The sequence below is a fragment of the Mobula birostris genome, chromosome 14 (assembly GCF_030028105.1).
Source record: "Mobula birostris isolate sMobBir1 chromosome 14, sMobBir1.hap1, whole genome shotgun sequence".
NCBI lineage: Eukaryota > Metazoa > Chordata > Chondrichthyes > Myliobatiformes > Myliobatidae > Mobula > Mobula birostris.
The window spans coordinates 99,393,690-99,414,391 of NC_092383.1; the positions used below are offsets into that span (position 1 = coordinate 99,393,690).

A 20,702-nucleotide genomic window follows, 5' to 3' on the forward strand; every position below is an offset into this window, starting at 1 on the left:
GCTGCTCTCATCACAGAGGTGACGTCCTGCAGCCTCACTGACACCTCGTCTGCAGTGAAGGTGTCAGGTCTCTGAAGTTTCCAGCCAATGCCCAGCTCCAAATGGAACTGGCAGGTCAGGATGGAGCCTCTGCCAGCCTAGATGAGAATGGCCAAATCCAGGGCCATTTCCTTACTGCCTATCATGCTTCAGCAGCATTGCAGGGCCTCCATTTCATTGCCGCTTCCATAACAATTCTTTTTGCCCTGTTATTAACCCTGAGCTGAACTACTGAAACTGGAGGACTGGTGGACCACTCTCAGTCTGGTCTCTACCCTTTGACCTGTTTGGCATAGGTGACTGTACCAAGAATCCAGAGCCACAGTTAATGCAGAAATTGAGCCAAGTGCCATCATAAAGAATTAAGCCATTAGGCCCATTGAGTCTGCTCCATTTCATCATGGCTAATCCATTTTTCTTCTCAGCCACAATCTTGTCTTCTCTCCTGTATCCCTTCATGCCCTAACCAATCAACAATCTATTAGCCTCTGCCTTAAATATACATTGCCTCCACAACTGCCTGTGACAATGAATTCACAGATTCATCACTCTCTGGCTAAAGAAATTCCTCCTCGTCTCTGTTCTAAAAGGCCACTCCTCTATCTTGAGGCTGTGTCCTCTGGTTTTAGTCTCTCCCTCCATAGGAAACATCCTCTCTACATCCACTTTACGAACATCTTTCACCATTTGACAGGTTGTAATGAAGTCCTCATTCTTCTGAATTCCAGTGAATACAGGCCCAGAGCCATCAAATTCTCTTCACATGACAAGCCATTCAATCATTTTCATGAACCTCCTTTGAACCCTCTCCAGTCTCAGCACATCCTTTCCAAGATAAGGGACCCAAAACTGCTCACAACACTCCAAGTGAGGCCTCACCAGTGCTTTACAAAGTTTCAATATTACATCCTTGCTTTTATATTCTAGTCCTCTTGAAATGAATGCTAACATGGCATTTGCATTCCTCACCACAGACTCAATCTGCAAATTAACCTTTTGGGAATCCTGCACAAGGACTCCCAAGTCCCTTTGTGATTCAGATTTTTGAATTTTCTCTCCATTTAGAAAATTGTCAACCTTTTCATTTCTTCTAATAAAATGAATAACCATACACTTCCCAACACTGTATTCCATCAGTCAATTCTTCACCCATTCTCCTAAGTCCTTCAGTAGCCTCTCTACATTCTCAAAACTACCTGCCCCTCCATCTATCTTTGTATCATCTGCAAATTTCACAACAAAGCCAGCAATTCCATCATCCAAATCACTGACATATAACGTAGAAAGAATCAGTCCCAGTCAATCCTTGTGGAACACCACTAGTCACCGGCAGCCAAACAGAAAAAGCTCCCTTTATTCCCACTCTTTGCCTCCTGCCAATCAGCCATTGCTTTATCCATGCTAGAATCTTTCCTATTATACCACAGGCTCACAGTTTGTTAAGTAGCCTCATGTATGGCACCTTACCGTAGGCCTTCTGAAAATCCAAGCATACAACAGCAGATTCTCCTTTGTCTACCCTGCTTGTTGTTTCTTCAAAGAATTCTAACAGATTTTTATGGCAAGATTTTCCCTTGAGGAAACCATCTTGACTACAGTCTATTTTATCATGTGCCTCCAAATACTGCAAAACCACATCCTTAACAATCGACTCCATCTTCCCAACTCCTGAGATCAGACTAACTGGCCTATAATTTCCTTTCTTCTGCCTCTCTCCCTTCTTGAAGAGTGGAGTGATATTTGCAATTTTCCAATCTTCCAGAACTATTCCAAAATTTAGTGATTCTTGAAAGATCATTACTAATTAATTACTACACGATCTCTTCAGCCACCTCTTTCAAAATTCTGGGGTGTACTCCATCTGGTTCAGGTGACCTATCCACCATAGGACCTTTCAGTTTCCCAAGAACCTTCTCCCTAGTAATGGAAACAACACACTTCATGGCCCCCAACACCTAGAACTTCCATCAGACAGCTAGTGTCTTCCATAGTGAAGGCTGATGCAAAATACTTATTCATCTTCCATTACTACTTGTCCCCCATTACTACTTCCCCAGCAATGTTTTCCGGCGTTCTGATATCCACTCTTGACTCTTTTACACTTTGTGTATCTCAAGAAACTTCTGGTATCTCTTTAATATAATTGGCTAGCTTATTTTCGTATTTCATCTTTACCTTCCAAAGATATTTGGTTCTCTAGGATTTCTGCTAGATTCTTGTGTCTTCTGCAAAGACAGACACCAAGTATTTGTTTAACTTCACAACCAGGTTTTTATTATAATCTCCCCTACCTTTGGCTGTAGAAGACCTATTCTTGCTCTCGTTAATCCTTTCTTTCTAACATACTCCCGCTATCCCCTCCCCTCACTACCTGCTCTCAGGAGAAAGAAGGAATGCAATAGGATGCTGGATCAGTGATGTTTGGCTCAGATGCTCCTCCCTGCTGCTCATCTTTGCCTGTCCATGTATCGAGGTCCCATTCACTCTCCCGTAGACCCTGGTCCCACTTTCCAGATGCATCTACACCCATGTCCATAAGACATCAGAGCAGAATTAGACCACTTGGCCCATCGATTCTGCTTCACTATTCCATCATCTCTATTGCTATTACTAAGCCCCTTCTCCTTGGTAATAGCAACTACACTCACTGAAAGACTGTCAAAAGTGAAAAGACCTTGATAGAGTAGATACAGAGAGGATGTTTCCTATGGTGGGGAAGTCTAGGACCGGAGGGCATGGCCTCAGAATAGAAGGAAGCTCATTCTGACTGAAGATGAGGAGGAATTTCCTTAGCCAGAGAGTGGTGGGTATACTTAATGCAAAGATTGATAGATTCTTGATTAGTCAGGGCATGAAGGGATACGGTGAGAAGGCAAGAGATTAGCGCTGAGAGGGAAATGGATCAGTGGGCAGAATAGGTTCAATGGGCCAAATGACCTAATTCTGCTCCTATATCTTATGGCCTTATGGAAAGCAGTGCCATGGTGAGAGGGAAATTGTGGATATCTAACATAAAGAAGGGTAAATGAGGAGGTTAATGATGCATGAGACAGAGCTGGAGGTGTAGCAATAGGGAACAAAGGAAGGACAATGAACTAAATAAGTATTTTGCATCCATCTTCACTGTGGAAGACACTAGCACTATGCTGGAGGTTTGAGAGTGTTGAGGTAGAAGTGAGCAAACATACCATTACCAAGCTTGAAGGTGCTTGGGAAACTGGAAGTTCTAAAGGTACATAAATCACCTGGACCAGATGGTGTACACACCAGGGTTCTGAAAGACGTGGCTGAAGAGATTGTAGAGGCATTAGTAATGATCTTTCAAGAATCTATTGATACCAGAAGACAGGAAAATTGCAAATGTCACTGAAGGGAGGAAGACGAATGGAAACAATAGGATGGAATTCCAGTGAGTACAGGCCCAAAGCTATCAATCAGTCCCCATATGGTAACCCTTTTATTCCCTGAATCATTCTCATGAACCTCTTAATGTCAGCACATCCCTTATTAGACGAGGGACCCAAAACTGCTCATAATACTCCCAAGTGAGGCCTTACCAGTGCCTCATGAAGCCTCAACATTATATCTTTGCTTTTATTTTCTAGTCCTCTCAAAATGAATGCTAATATTGCATTTGCCTTTCTCACCACCAATTCTACCTGCAAATTAACCTTTAGGTAATCGTGCAAAAGGACTCCCAAGTTCGTTTGCATCTCAGATTTTGAATTTTCTCACCATCTGAAGAAAATTTTGGTATACTCTTTAACATGATTAGCTAGCTTACCTTCGCATTCCATTTTTTCCTTCTTTATATGACTGTTTTAGTTGCCTTCTGGTGCTTTTAAAAAACTTCCCAAACCTCTAACCTCTCACTAGTTTTTGCCCTATTATATGCCCTCTTTGGCTTTCGTGTTGGCTTTGACTTCTCGTCAGTCAGTTGTATCATCCTGGCTTTATAATATTTCCTCTTTGGAATGTATATATTCTGCGCCTCTGAATTGCTCCCAGAAATCCCAGCCATCGCTGCTCTCCTGTTGTCCTGCTAGTGTCCCTTTCCAATCAACTTTGGCCAGCTCCTCTCTCATGCCTCTGTAATTCCCTTTACTCCACTATAACACTGATACCTCTGACTTTAGCTTCCCCCCTCTCAAATTTCAGCATGATTCAATCATATTGTGTTCACTGGCCCGAAGGTTTCTTTTATCTTAAGCTCTATTCTGGTTGATAGCTGATCCCTTAGTGGGCTCAACCATGAGCCGCTGATACCTTCCACAGAAGAGATCCCAATGATCCAGAGATCCGAACCCTGGCCCCTCAGCCATGCATTTATCTGCCAAATGCTCCTCCTCACCCTCACTGGCGTGGGGCACAAGCAGTAATCCAGAGATTACCTCCCTGGTGGTCCTGCTTTTCAGCTTTCTACCTAGCTCCCTAGAATCTTTCCTCAGGATCTCCTCACCCTCCCCCTTCAGAATGCTGTGGGTTGATCCAATATAAGCCTGACCCTGGCACCTGCGAGGCAGCACACCTTCTATCGTGTCCACAATGGCCTCTCTGATTGCCCTTACCTTATTTTTATTCACCCTTTCTAATGAATCCTGTTCACTGATTGGCCACAGTTCAAACTCTGAAAACTGCCACAAAGCGCTGCTGTTCGAATCCTCCATCATGGACCTGTGTGAAGCTGCCTCTTCTTCTCATGCTCCCGTCCACTGACGGGCCATAGTTCATTCCTTCAAGACTACATCACCCTTCCTGCGTGTCCTGGGAGTGTGTGATGGGACAGTGTAGAGGGAGCTTCACTCTGTGTCTAACCCGTGTCCTGGGAGTGTGTGATGGGACAGTGTAGAGGGAGCTTCACTCTGTGTCTGACCCGTGTCCTGGGAGTGTGTGATGGGACAGTGCAGAGGGAGCTTCACTCTGTGTCTGACCCGTGTCCTGGGAGTGTGTGATGGGACAGTGTAGAGGGAACCTCACTCTGTGTCTAACCTGTGCTCTGGGAGTGTGTGATGGGACAGTGTAGAGGGCGCTTCACTCTGTGTCTGACCCATTCCCTGGGAGTGTGTGATGGGACAGTATGGAGGGAGCTTCACTCTGTCTATCCCTGTCCCAGGAGTGTATGTTGGTACAGTGTAACGGCAGTTTCGCTCAAAATTTGAAAGACAGAGACCAGGAAGTTGTACAAAAATTAAACTATTTATCTCCATTTATAGATTTTCACTAGAAAATTAAAACAGAGATTTAAAGTACATTATCAAAGATGACAGACTTGCATTCCACACGTCTTCAGGGACAAAGTTTGGATACACACAGACATACAGCTGCACACAGCCACAGGCATACCCACATGGATACAGTTTCTCACACACCCACATGGATACAAGTTTCTCACACGTGTACATACACACCCAGATATAAACACACACACACGGAATTAAAAAGACAGGCTCTCACACACACAGGTAGTGATGCAAGACCTGCAAACAGATGGTCAGACACACTCCAGTGCACTCATGACCACTCACATACACACAAGGTGATGACCTGCTCCCCACTGTATCCAACAACACAGACAGCCATTCCCACGACGACACCGTAAGGCTGTGCCCCCTAACCGGCTCTGGCTGGGACAGCAGGAGTGGGGAGAGAGATGCTGTGGTGGGGCGAGTGATGGCTGCTGAAGATCTGACTGACCCACAGCCCTATCCCACCAAACCGATACTCTGAGCATGGCCCAGCCAGACACACCCCCCAACCCACTGAGTCCACGAGTTCACCCGACTCCAGTATAAACATACAGCAAGACTGTTGAAGGTGGCAGGGGTAAGTCACACTCCCCTCGACCTCTCTGACAGAGAACCCCCTGCAAGTGAGGGGGGCGTGGGAGTCGCTCGCTGCTGCCGAGGAGCTGGGCCGATGTCCACGGTCACGTTGGTGAACAAAGGAAGGTGCTGGCGAGCAAGGGTAGTATAGACCAGAGAGTTCATCCCATCCTGCGTCCAGGACCGGCGGGTGCGGAGTAGTAGGTCAAACCTGTTGAGGGGGTTGGGCAAGGGAGAACCAGAGACAGCGGAAAGGGAGGGAGAGAGGAGGAGGAGTGGGAAGACAGAGGGGAGTGAAGGGGTAATTGAGAGTGAGGGAGGGGAGAAAAGATAGATAGAATGACAGAGAATGAGAGGGAGGATAGAGGGAAGGTGAGAGAAGCAGTGAAATGAAATAAGGGAGAGAAAGGGAGAGGGATATAGAGATGGAATGAGAGTGTGACAGAAGAAGGGAACATGAGGAACAAAGGTAAATGGAATACAAACCAGAAATGAGCGAGAGAAAGCAGATAGAAAAATAGAAGAAATGTGACAGATAAGGGAGAGGGAGGGAGGGAAACAGAGCATGTCAGTGGGTGATTAAAATGCTGATCACTCCCCACTACTGCAGCTGTACCCACCCCAGCGCAGGCCACATCCACTGGAGAAGAACGCATTCCCAAAGGTCCGCCTAATGCCCCAGGACTGATCCAGTCACAAAGGCCACCTGCCTTGCTACACACATAAACCTCCCCTCCACGTCCTCCCTGTTCCCTAGTCCCAACACACACCTCCGTGGGTTCTGCTCATTTCCTTGGTCCAAGTTGTGTTTGATCATCTTGTAGCGCCCCAGAGAGAGGGAGGGGCGGGAGATGCTCATACCGGCCAGCTGCAACCTGTGGAACAAATGCAGAGGATGTGAAACGGGCACTGGGACTTATGGGGAGGGAGGGGGAGAGGAGATAGAGACAGAGAAGATAAGGGGAGACAAAGGGAGATAGAGAAGAGGAGAGCGGAGAAAAGAGAGAGATGGAGAGAGAGAGGAGAGAGTGGCAGAGACTGGGAGCAGGAGGGAGATGAATGGAGAAAGACCATATAGTGAGTGACAGAGACAAGGTGCAGGAGGGAGATGGATTGAGAGAGACCAGTTAGAGAAGCAAAGGGAGAAGGGAGAGAAGGGAGAGAGATGGAGAGAGATCAGATAAGGAGTGAAAGAGTGGCAGAGACAGGGAGCAGGGGAGAGAGAGATGTAAATAGACCAGATAGAGAGTGGCAGAGACAGGCAGAGATAGGGAGAAAATGACAGAGGTAGACAAAGAGGAAGAAAAAGAGTGCTGTACCAAAGAAAGACAAAGTGAAACAAAAACAACAGCAAGAGATCCATGACAGTTGCAGAGAGAGAGTGTAGAGAGAGGGAGAAAGGCAAGGAGGGGCAGAGAAAGAGAGGCAGGGAGAGGTGAAGATAAAGAGCAAGGCAGAAGTGAGAGGTAGAAAGAGTCAAACCGAGAAGACGTGGAGAGAGCAAGAGACAGAAGGAGGCTGGGAGCAAGAGGGAGACAGACAGTGGGGGCCAAAAAGGGTGCAACACATAAAACAGAGACATGTGTACCGAGAGGTGGTATGCAGAGAGGAAAAAGGGGGAGGGGAGAGGGGAAAATAGTCAGGTAAGAAAGAGGCCAGCATGGCAAAAGAAGATAGTAATAAATCATTAAATATTAACAACAAGAGGTCACAACACTAAGACTAACAAGCGACAGTGTCAGAGAATCATATTAACATTCATGGGGATAGTAACACGTGATACTGGGGGCAAACAGCTTACTGAGAATGAGGAAGGAAAAACAACTGGGATACAGTCAGTAACACAGGAGCTGGGGGAGAGGGGTTACTGAGGGGTAGTGTGAGGGAGCTGGATTAATGTCAATGGAGGATACTGTGAGTGACACAGGGTTCGGGGAAAAGGGTTACTGAGGAAGTTGGGTTGTCAGTGGGGATACAGTCAGTGACACAGGGTCCTGCTGAAAGGTTTCGGCCTGACATGTCAACTGTAATCTTTTCCTAAATGCCTCCTGGCTTGCTGAGTTCCTCCAGCATGTTGTGTGTGTTGCTTGGGTTACTGAGGGAGTTGGATTGTCATTGGGGATACAGTCAGCGACACAGGGCTCTGGGGGAGAGGGGTTACTGAGGGAGTTTGATTGTCAGTGGGGATACAGTCAGTGACACAGGCCTCAGGGAGAGGGGTTACTGAGGGAGCTGGATTGTCAGTGGGGATACAGTCAGTGACACAGGGCTCAGGGAGAGGGGTTACTGAGGGAGCTGGATTGTCAGTGGGGATACAGTCAGTGGCACAGGGCTCAGGGAGAAGGGTTACTGAGGGAGTTTGATTGTCAGTGGGGATACAGTCAGTGACACAGGGCTCAGGGAGAGGGGTTACTGAGGGAGCTGGATTGTCAGTGGGGATACAGTCAGTGACACAGGGCTCAGGGAGAGGGGTTACTGAGGGAGCTGGATTGTCAGTGGGGATACAGTCAGTGACACAGGGCTCAGGGAGAGGGGTTACTGAGGGAGCTGGATTGTCAGTGGGGATACAGTCAGTGGCACAGGGCTCAGGGAGAGGGGTTACTGAGGGAGCTGGATTGTCAGTGGGGATACAGTCAGTGGCACAGGGCTCAGGGAGAGGGGTTACTGAGGGACAGTGTTGCACTCACCTTAAATTGCCGGTGTTCCTGGACAGAAAAGTGACAGGAAGATGTAGAATAGTGTGGGATTGGGAGAGAGAATGGAAAATGAGTGATACATCAGGCAAGACGGAGAACATCAGGTACAATTGACAAGGAAAATCAAAGAGGGCTCAGTGACTCGCTCTCCCTCTCTCTTCTTTACCAACATTCCCTCTCAATCACTCTCTCCCAGTCTCTCCTCCTTTCACTTTCTCACAATCTCTGCACATGGAATTACCCACACTGATATCCAGGTCTGAGTTATTGTCTCAGACCAAATTTATTGGTTCAGATTTTATACACAGGAACAATAGATGCCTGGAGTTGGTTACAGAGATCTAACCCAGGTCTTCAGGGAGTTTATATATAGAATAACAATCCCTAGGAGAGCAATACAGGCTAGGATCTAATCCGGGGGTTCGGGGGGGGGGGTTAAATTTCAAATGGGGTTTATAACAGATCAGGAGTTTTCAACAGATTCCCAGTAGCGGGTTACAAGCTGGGATCTAATCCAGGGGTTCAGGGGGGGTTATCTATAGAATGGGATTTTTAACAGATCCCTAGGAGTGGTTTATAGGCTGGGATCTAATCCAGGAGTTCAGGGTTTGTTTTAAACAGATCAGGAGTTTTTAACAGATCCCTTGGAGTGGGTTACAAGCTGGGATCTAATCCAGGGCCTTGGTGAGTGTTTTTTTATATAGAACACGCATTCTGCAGCACAGTGACAGGGGTACAGGGCTCATTCAGGGTTACCTGGTAGCGATATCATCATCTTCACCCCCCCAGCCCCAATACTCATTGGGGAATCCATTCATTCGTAGGTACTGCTCAGGTGTCACAGCAGATACACCTCCAAAGTATGTCTTGTACGGCAGTCTGGAAATTTAATAACAACAGATTGGTAATCTTCTCAAAACTCTTCCAGGAAAAGTTACGTCAGATTGTAACGGGATCAGAATTTGGTATCTATAATGGTGTCAGAGGAAATGTTCCTTTAATAGTGATTTCTGTGCATGCATGTAACTATGTGCATGCATTTGTGTGTAATGTGTATTTGAATTAAATTGACTTTATTTTTGACATCCTTCACATACACAAGGAGTAAAGATCTTTATGTTACGTCTCCATCTGATTGTGCAATGTGCAAATTATAGATTTGTAATAAATAGTATGTACAGAAAGATATACAACAGAACAGTCAATATAGCTTAGAAATTTATCTGTGTGTTGCGTGTGTGTACTGTATGTGCAAGTGTGTGTGCATGAGTGTGTGTGTGTATATATCTAAGTATGTGTGTATACATATATGTGAGAGAGTGTGGGTGTGTCTCTGTGTATATATGTGAGAGGGTGTGGGTGTGACTCTGTGTATATATGTGAGAGGGTGTGGGTGTGTCTCTGTGTATATATGTGAGAGAGTGTGGGTGTGTGTGTATATATGTGAGAGAGTGTGGGTGTGTCTCTGTATATATGTGAGAGGGTGTGGGTGTGTCTCTGTGTATATATGTGAGAGGGTGTGGGTGTGTGTGTATATATGTGAGAGAGTGTGGGTGTGTCTCTGTGTATATATGTGAGAGAGTGTGGGTGTGTCTCTGTGTATATATGTGAGAGGGTGTGGGTGTGTCTCTGTGTATATATGTGAGAGAGTGTGGGTGTGTCTCTGTGTATATATGTGAGAGGGTGTGGGTGTGTCTCTCTGTATATATGTGAGAGGGTGTGGGTGTGTCTCTGTGTATATATGTGAGAGGGTGTGGGTGTGTGTGTATATATGTGAGAGAGTGTGGGTGTGTCTCTGTGTATATATGTGAGAGGGTGTGGGTGTGTGTGTATATATGTGAGAGGGTGTGGGTGTGTCTCTGTGTATATATGTGAGAGGGTGTGGGTGTGTGTGTATATATGTGAGAGGGTGTGGGTGTGTCTCTGTGTATATATGTGAGAGGGTGTGGGTGTGTGTGTATATATGTGAGAGGGTGTGGGTGTGTCTCTGTGTATATATGTGAGAGGGTGTGGGTGTGTCTCTGTGTATATATGTGAGAGGGTGTGGGTGTGTGTGTATATATGTGAGAGGGTGTGGGTGTGTCTCTGTGTATATATGTGAGAGGGTGTGGGTGTTTCTCTGTGTATATATGTGAGAGAGTGTGGGTGTGTCTCTGTGTATATATGTGAGAGGGTGTGGGTGTGTCTCTCCGTATATATGTGAGAGGGTGTGGGTGTGTCTCTCTGTATATACGTGAGAGGGTGTGGGTGTGTCTCTCTGTATATATGTGAGAGAGTGTGGGTGTGTCTCTGTGTATATATGTGAGAGAGTGTGGGTGTGTCTCTGTGTATATATGTGAGAGGGTGTGGGTGTGCCTCTCTGTATATACGTGAGAGGGTGTGGGTGTGTGTGTATATACGTGAGAGGGTGTGGGTGTGTCTCTCTGTATATATGTGAGAGGGTGTGGGTGTGTCTCTGTGTATGTGAGAGAGTGTGGGTGTGTCTCTGTATATATGTGAGAGGGTGTGGGTGTGTCTCTCTGTATATATGTGAGAGGGTGTGGGTGTGTCTCTGTGTATATATGTGAGAGGGTGTGGGTGTGTGTGTATATATGTGAGAGGGTGTGGGTGTGTGTGTATATATGTGAGAGGGTGTGGGTGTGTGTGTATATATTTGAGAGGGTGTGGGTGTGTGTGTATATATGTGAGAGGGTGTGGGTGTGTGTGTATATACGTGAGAGGGTGTGGGTGTGTCTCTCTGTATATATGTGAGAGGGTGTGGGTGTGTCTCTGTGTATGTGAGAGAGTGTGGGTGTGTCTCTGTATATATGTGAGAGGGTGTGGGTGTGTCTCTCTGTATATATGTGAGAGGGTGTGGGTGTGTCTCTGTGTATATATGTGAGAGGGTGTGGGTGTGTGTGTATATATGTGAGAGGGTGTGGGTGTGTGTGTATATATGTGAGAGGGTGTGGGTGTGTGTGTATATATGTGAGAGGGTGTGGGTGTGTCTCTGTGTATATATGTGAGAGGGTGTGGGTGTGTGTGTATATATGTGAGAGGGTGTGGGTGTGTCTCTGTGTATATATGTGAGAGGGTGTGGGTGTGTCTCTGTGTATATATGTGAGAGGGTGTGGGTGTGTGTGTATATATGTGAGAGAGTGTGGGTGTGTCTCTGTGTATATATGTGAGAGGGTGTGGGTGTTTCTCTGTGTATATATGTGAGAGAGTGTGGGTGTGTCTCTGTGTATATATGTGAGAGGGTGTGGGTGTGTCTCTCCGTATATATGTGAGAGGGTGTGGGTGTGTCTCTCTGTATATACGTGAGAGGGTGTGGGTGTGTCTCTCTGTATATATGTGAGAGGGTGTGGGTGTGTCTCTCTGTATATATGTGAGAGGGTGTGGGTGTGTGTGTATATATGTGAGAGGGTGTGGGTGTGTCTCTGTGTATATATGTGAGAGAGTGTGGGTGTGTCTCTCTGTATATACGTGAGAGGGTGTGGGTGTGTCTCTCTGTATATATGTGAGAGAGTGTGGGTGTGTCTCTGTATATATGTGAGAGGGTGTGGGTGTGTCTCTGTGTATATATGTGAGAGGGTGTGGGTGTGTGTGTATATATGTGAGAGAGTGTGGGTGTGTCTCTCTGTATATATGTGAGAGGGTGTGGGTGTGTCTCTGTGTATATATGTGAGAGAGTGTGGGTGTGTGTGTATATATGTGAGAGAGTGTGGGTGTGTGTGTATATATGTGAGAGGGTGTGGGTGTGTGTGTATATATGTGAGAGGGTGTGGGTGTGTCTCTCTGTATATATGTGAGAGGGTGTGGGTGTGTCTCTCTGTATATATGTGAGAGGGTGTGGGTGTGTCTCTGTATATATGTGAGAGGGTGTGGGTGTGTCTCTGTGTATATATGTGAGAGGGTGTGGGTGTGTCTCTCTGTATATATGTGAGAGGGTGTGGGTGTGTGTGTATATATGTGAGAGGGTGTGGGTGTGTCTCTGTGTATATATGTGAGAGGGTGTGGGTGTGTGTGTATATATGTGAGAGGGTGTGGGTGTGTCTCTGTGTATATATGTGAGAGGGTGTGGGTGTGTCTCTCTGTATATATGTGAGAGGGTGTGGGTGTGTGTGTATATATGTGAGAGGGTGTGGGTGTGTGTGTATATATGTGAGAGGGTGTGGGTGTGTCTCTGTGTATATATGTGAGAGGGTGTGGGTGTGTCTCTCTGTATATATGTGAGAGGGTGTGGGTGTGTGTGTATATATGTGAGAGGGTGTGGGTGTGTCTCTCTGTATATATGTGAGAGGGTGTGGGTGTGTCTCTGTGTATATATGTGAGAGGGTGTGGGTGTGTGTGTATATATTTGAGAGGGTGTGGGTGTGTGTGTATATATGTGAGAGGGTGTGGGTGTGTCTCTCTGTATATACGTGAGAGGGTGTGGGTGTGTCTGTGTGTATATATGTGAGAGAGTGTGGGTGTGTCTCTGTGTATATATGTGAGAGGGTGTGGGTGTGTCTCTCTGTATATATGTGAGAGGGTGTGGGTGTGTCTCTGTGTATATATGTGAGAGAGTGTGGGTGTGTGTGTATATATGTGAGAGGGTGTGGGTGTGTCTCTGTGTATATATGTGAGAGGGTGTGGGTGTGTCTCTCTGTATATATGTGAGAGGGTGTGGGTGTGTCTCTGTGTATATATGTGAGAGGGTGTGGGTGTGTCTCTCTGTATATATGTGAGAGGGTGTGGGTGTGACTCTGTGTATATATGTGAGAGGGTGTGGGTGTGTCTCTGTGTATATATGTGAGAGGGTGTGGGTGTGTCTCTCTGTATATATGTGAGAGGGTGTGGGTGTGTCTCTGTGTATATACGTGAGAGGGTGTGGGTGTGTCTCTCTGTATATATGTGAGAGGGTGTGGGTGTGACTCTGTGTATATATGTGAGAGGGTGTGGGTGTGTGTGTATATATGTGAGAGAGTGTGGGTGTGTGTGTATATATGTGAGAGGGTGTGGGTGTGTCTCTGTGTATATATGTGAGAGGGTGTGGGTGTGTGTGTATATATGTGAGAGGGTGTGGGTGTGTCTCTGTATATATGTGAGAGAGTGTGGGTGTGTCTCTGTGTATATATGTGAGAGAGTGTGGGTGTGTCTCTGTGTATATATGTGAGAGGGTGTGGGTGTGTCTCTGTGTATATATGTGAGAGGGTGTGGGTGTGTCTCTCTGTATATATGTGAGAGGGTGTGGGTGTGTGTGTATATATGTGAGAGAGTGTGGGTGTGTGTGTATATATGTGAGAGGGTGTGGGTGTGTGTGTATATATGTGAGAGGGTGTGGGTGTGTGTGTATATATGTGAGAGGGTGTGGGTGTGTCTCTGTGTATATATGTGAGAGAGTGTGGGTGTGTCTCTGTGTATATATGTGAGAGAGTGTGGGTGTGTCTCTGTGTATATATGTGAGAGAGTGTGGGTGTGTCTCTGTGTATATATGTGAGAGGGTGTGGGTGTGTCTCTCTGTATATATGTGAGAGGGTGTGGGTGTGTCTCTGTGTATATATGTGAGAGGGTGTGGGTGTGTCTCTCTGTATATATGTGAGAGGGTGTGGGTGTGTGTGTATATATGTGAGAGGGTGTGGGTGTGTCTCTCTGTATATATGTGAGAGGGTGTGGGTGTGTCTCTGTGTATATATGTGAGAGGGTGTGGGTGTGTCTCTCTGTATATATGTGAGAGGGTGTGGGTGTGTGTGTATATATGTGAGAGGGTGTGGGTGTGTCTCTCTGTATATATGTGAGAGGGTGTGGGTGTGTCTCTGTGTATATATGTGAGAGGGTGTGGGTGTGTGTGTATATATGTGAGAGGGTGTGGGTGTGTGTGTATATATGTGAGAGGGTGTGGGTGTGTCTCTGTGTATATATGTGAGAGGGTGTGGGTGTGTGTGTATATATGTGAGAGGGTGTGGGTGTGTCTCTCTGTATATATGTGAGAGGGTGTGGGTGTGTGTGTATATATGTGAGAGGGTGTGGGTGTGTCTCTGTGTATATATGTGAGAGGGTGTGGGTGTGTCTCTGTGTATATATGTGAGAGGGTGTGGGTGTGTCTCTGTATATATGTGAGAGGGTGTGGGTGTGTCTCTGTGTATATATGTGAGAGGGTGTGGGTGTGTCTCTGTATATATGTGAGAGGGTGTGGGTGTGTCTCTGTGTATATATGTGAGAGGGTGTGGGTGTGTCTCTGTATATATGTGAGAGGGTGTGGGTGTGTCTCTGTGTATATATGTGAGAGGGTGTGGGTGTGTGTGTATATATGTGAGAGGGTGTGGGTGTGTGTGTATATATTTGAGAGGGTGTGGGTGTGTGTGTATATATGTGAGAGGGTGTGGGTGTGTCTCTGTGTATATATGTGAGAGGGTGTGGGTGTTTCTCTGTGTATATATGTGAGAGGGTGTGGGTGTGTCTCTGTGTATATATGTGAGAGGGTGTGGGTGTGTCTCTGTGTATATATGTGAGAGGGTGTGGGTGTGTGTGTATATATGTGAGAGGGTGTGGGTGTGTCTCTCTGTATATATGTGAGAGGGTGTGGGTGTGTGTGTATATATGTGAGAGGGTGTGGGTGTTTCTCTGTGTTTAAGACCATTTGGCACTTCGAGTCTGCTCTACACAAATGGCTGAAATTGGATGATTCAATTTTCCCCTCAGCCCCAGTCTCCTCCCTTCTCCCTGTAACCCTTCATGTGCTGACCAGTCAAGAATCAATCAACTTCAGTCTTAAATATTCAATAAGGCTTGGCCTCCACAGCTGCCTGTGGCAAAGAATCCCACAGATTCACCTCTCTCTGACAAAAGAAATTCCTCTTCATCTCTGTTCTAACGGGACACCCCTCTATTCTGATACTGGGTCCTCTGGTCTTAGACTGTCCCACCATAGGAAACATCCTCTCCACATCCAAATATCCAGGCCATTTCACCATTTGATAGGTTTCAATGGGGTCACCCTTGACTCTTCTGAATTCTAATACAGGCCCAGAGCCATCAACTGCTCTTCATATGACAAGCCATTCGATCCTGGAATCATTTTTGTGAACCTCTGTTGAACCCTCTCCAGTTTCAGCACATCCTTTCTAAGATAAGAGGCTGAAAACTGTTCACAACACTCCAGTTGCTGGTGAACGCAGCAGGCCAGGCAGCATCTCTAGGAAGAGGTGCAGTCGACGTTTCAGGCCGAGACCCTTCGTCAGGACTAACTGAAGGAAGAGTGAGTAAGGGATTTGAAAGTTGGAGGGGGAGGGGGAGATCCAAAATGATAGGAGAAGACAGGAGGGGGAGGGATGGAGCCAAGAGCTGGACAGGTGATAGGCAAAAGGGGATACCAGAGGATCATGGGACAGGAGGTCTGGGAAGAAAGACAAGGGGGGGGGACCCAGAGGATGGGCAAGAGGTATATTCAGAGGGACAGAGGGAGAAAAAGGAGAGAGAGAGAGAATGTGTGCATATAAATAAGTAACAGATGGGGTACGAGGGGGGAGGTGGGGCCTAATGGAAGTTAGAGAAGTCGATGTTCATGCCATCAGGTTGGAGGCTACCCAGACGGAATATAAGGTGTTGTTCCTCCAACCTGAGTGTGGCTTCATCTTTACAGTAGAGGAGGCCGTGGATAGACATGTCAGAATGGGAATGGGATGTGGAATTAAAATGTGTGGCCACTGGGAGATTCTGCTTTCTCTGGCGGACAGAGCGTAGATGTTCAGCAAAGCGGTCTCCCAGTCTGCGTCGGGTCTCGCCAATATATAAAAGGCCACATCGGAAGCACCGGACACAGTATTTCACCCCAGTCGACTCACAGGTGAAGTGTTGCCTCACCACTCCCTCCGCACTAATCCTAACCTTATTATTAAACCCGCCGATAAGGGGGGTGCTGTTGTAGTCTGGCGTACTGACCTCTACCTTGCCGAGGCACAGCGACAACTCGCGGATACCTCCTCTTATTTACCCCTCGATTGTGACCCCACTAAGGAGAACCAGGCCATTGTCTCCCACACCATCACCGACTTCATCCGCTCAGGGGATCTCCCATCCACTGCTACCAACCTTATAGTTCCCACACCCCGCACTTCCCGTTTCTACCTACTACCCAAGATCCACAAACCTGCCTGTCCTGGCCGACCTATTGTCTCAGCTTGCTCCTGCTCCACCGAACTCATTTCTGCATACCTTGACACTGTTTTATCACCCCTTGTTCAATCCCTTCCGACCTACGTTCGTGACACTTCTCACGCTCTTAAACTTTTCGATGATTTTAAGTTCCCTGGCCCTCACCGCTTTATTTTCACCATGGATGTCCAGTCCTATATACTTCCATCCCCCATCAGGAAGGTCTCAAAGCTCTACGCTTCTTTTTGGATTCCAGACCTAATCAGTTCCCCTCTACCACCACTCTGCTCCGTCTAATGGAATTAGTCCTTACTCTTAATAATTTCTCCTTTGGCTCCTCCCACTTCCTCCAAACTAAAGGTGTAGCTATGGGCACCCGTATGGGTCCTAGCTATGCCTGCCTTTTTGTTGGGTTTGTGGAACAATCTATGTTCCGTGCCTATTCTGGTATCTGTCCCCCACTTTTCCTTCGCTACATCGACGACTGCATTGGCGCTGCTTCCTGCACGCATGCAGAACCCGTTGACTTTATTAACTTTGCCTCCAACTTTCACCCTGCCCTCAAGTTTACCTGGTCCATTTCCGACACCTCCCTCCCCTTTCTAGATCTTTCTGTCTCTGTCTCTGGAGACAGCTTATCCACTGATGTCTACTATAAGCCTACTGACTCTCACAGCTATCTGGACTATTCCTCTTCTCACCCTGTCTTTTGCAAAAACGCCATCCCCTTCTTGCAATTCCTCCGTGTCCGCTGCATCTGCTCTCAGGATGAGGCTTTTCATTCTAGGACGAGGGAGATGTCTTCCTTTTTTAAAGAAAGGGGCTTCCTTTCCTCCACTATCAACTCTGCTCTTAAGCGCATCTCCCCCATTTCACGTACATCTGCTCTCACTCCATCCTCCCGCCACCCCACTAGGAATAGGGTTCCCCTGCTCCTCACCTACCACCCCACCAGCCTCCGGGTCCAACATATTATTCTCCGTAACTTCCGCCACCTCCAACGGGATCCCACCACTAAGCACATCTTCCCCCCCCCCCTGCATTCCACAGGGATCGCTCCCTACACAACTCCCTTGTCCATTCGTCCCCCCCATCCCTCCCTACTGATCTCCCTCCTGGCACTTATCCGTGTAAGCGGAACAAGTGCTACACATGCCCTTACACTTCCTCCCTTACCACCATTCAGGGCCCCAAACAGTACTTCCAGGTGAGGCAATACTTCACCTGTGAGTCGACTGGGGTGATATACTGCGTCCGGTGCTCCCGATGTGGCCTTTTATATATTGGCGAGACCCGACGCAGACTGGGAGACCGCTTTGCTGAACATCTACGCTCTGTCCACCAGAGAAAGCAGGATCTCCCAGTGGCCACACATTTTAATTCCACATCCCATTCCCATTCTGACATGTCTATCCACGGCCTCCTCTACTGTAAAGATGAAGCCACACTCAGGTTGGAGGAACAACACCTTATATTCCGTCTGGGTAGCCTCCAACCTGATGGCATGAACATCGACTTCTCTAACTTCCGTTAGGCCCCACCTCCCCCTCGTACCCCATCTGTTACTTATTTATATGCACACATTCTCTCTCTCTCTCCTTTTTCTCCCTCTGTCCCTCTGAATATACCTCTTGCCCATCCTCTGGGTCCCCCCCCCCCTTGCCTTTCTTCCCGGACCTCCTGTCCCATGATCCTCTCGTATCCCTTTTGCCTATCACCTGTCCAGCTCTTGGCTCCATCCCTCCCCCTCCTGTCTTCTCCTATCATTTTGGATCTCCCCCTCCCCCTCCAACTTTCAAATCCCTTACTCACTCTTCCTTCAGTTAGTCCTGACGAAGGGTCTCGGCCTGAAACGTCGACTGCACCTCTTCCTACAGATGCTGCCTGGCCTGCTGCGTTCACCAGCAACTTTGATGTGTGTTGCTTGAATTTCCAGCATCTGCAGAATTCCTGTTGTTTGCACAACGCTCCAAGTGAGGCCTCACCAGTGCTTTATAAAGATTCATCATTACATCCTTGTGTTTCTATTCTAGTTCTCTTGAAATGAATGCTAACATTGCATTTGCCTTCCTCACCACAGGCTCAACCTGCAAATTAACCTTTTGGGAATCCTGCACAAGGACTCCCAAGTCCTTTTGTGTCTCAGTCTTTTGTATTTCTCTCCAATTAGAAAATAGTCAGCCTTTTCATTTCTTCTACGAAAGTGCATGACCATATATTTCCCGACACTGTATTTTATCCGTCATTTCTTTGCCCATTTACCTCAACTAAGTCCTGCTGTAGCCTCTCTACTTCCTCAAAATTACCTGCCCTTCCACCTACCTTTATATTGTTTACAAACTTTGCAACAAAGCCATCAATTCCATCATTCAAATCATTGACATGTAGAGTAAAAAGAATCGATCCCAATACAGACCCCCGTGGAACACCACTAGTCACTGGCAGCCAACCAGAAAAGGCTCCCTTCATTCCCACTCTTTCCTCCTGCCAATTAGCCACTGCTTTATCCATGCTAGAATCTTTCCTGTAATACCCTGGGCTACGCAGCCTTAGGTGTGGCACCTTGTCAAAGGCCACCTGAAAATCCAAGTATACAATATCCACTGATTCTCCTTTGTTGTTTCTACAAAGAATTCCAACAGGTTTGTCAGGCAAGGTTTTCCGTTGAGGAAATCATGCTGACTACGGCCGGTGTTGTCGCATACCTCCAAGCACCCCGAGACCTCATCCGGGATTATCGACTCCAACATCTTCCCAACACAAAATGCTGGAGGAACTCAGCAGGCCAGGCAGCATCTATGGGAAAAAAGTAGTGTTGACATTTCCACCCCATAGAGGCTGCCTGGCCTCTGTTCCTCCAGCATTTTGTGTGTTTTACTTGGATTTCCAGCATCTGCAGATTTTCCCTCGTTTGTCATCCAACATCTTCCCAACCACTGAGGTCAGACTAACTAGCCTACTTTCCTTTCTTCTGCAATCTCCCCCTTCTTGAAGAGTGGAGCGACATTGGCAATTTTCCAGTCTTCCGGAACCAATCCAGAATCTAGTAATTCTTGAAAGATCATTACTAACGGATTCTGCAGGGAGAGCTCACGGAGTGAGGTCTCTCTGGCTTCGCTCCATTCCCATTATCCTTTTTAACCTATGATCACCTTGATTTAATCAACTTTAAGTACACCAGAAGACTTACTTTATCTCTCTGAATTACTGATTAATTGACTTCCTTTTGTCAATTGCAACTTTTGAGCTTAAAGAAATGAGTACGAGATCTAAAACCAAAGATGGGAAAGACGCTGATGGGAACGGAGGAAAGAAGAAAGGTGACTCTAAATCAACGGAATTAACTTACGAAGTTATGGTGAAGTGTTTGGACGAAATGTTTGAGCAGCATCAGATAAAATTATCCGAAAGTTTAACTGCTCAATTTGAACAACATCATCAAAGCCTCAATGAAGATTTAAAATCAATCACGGAATCTTTGAAATTCCTGAATTCTGATGTTCAAAACCACGATGCAAAAATTTCTGAGCTGGATACTAAATTTCAGAAGACGGATACAAAAGTTGAGATCTTAGAGAAGAATCTAGCTTCGACTACTAAACAGCTCCAACAACTTAAATTCAAAGTTATTGATCTTGAGAATCGATCGAGATGACAAAATTTACGTTTAATTGGCTTACCCGAGGATGTTGAGGTTGGAGATCCTGGAATATTCTTTGCTCAACTTTTAAAGGATTTGTTCGGTTCAGTTTTTCCCAACGATCCTCCATTACTCAACCGTGCCCATCGTATACCGTGGGTAAAGTCGGCAGCGGCTGTTTCCAAACCCAGACCAGTTATGCTTCGTTTCCATTATGTTAATGTTAAAGAACAACTTCTCCAGACCGCTCGTCGACAAGGGATGATCAAGTATCATCAGCATTCCTTCAGGATAGTTCAAGATTACAGTCCTGAAGTGATGAAGGAACGACTGACTTTTAAACCTTTAATGTTGGAATGCTATCAAAAAAATCTCAAACCGGCACTATTG

The 20,702-nt window shown here is 46.6% G+C and overlaps 1 protein-coding gene across 1 annotated transcript in view; it reads right to left on the bottom strand.

The window, feature by feature from the left end:
• Positions 1-5,216: 5,216 nt before the first annotated feature.
• The window catches only part of LOC140210160 (beta-1,4-galactosyltransferase 3-like), a 45,541-nt gene continuing 30,055 nt past the window's right edge, over positions 5,217-20,702 (bottom strand). Inside the window, 3 exon segments of the mRNA XM_072279060.1 lie at positions 5,217-6,072; positions 6,632-6,736; positions 9,314-9,436. Coding sequence (XP_072135161.1) covers positions 5,868-6,072; positions 6,632-6,736; positions 9,314-9,436 — 433 coding nt within the window. The 3' untranslated portion in view covers positions 5,217-5,867.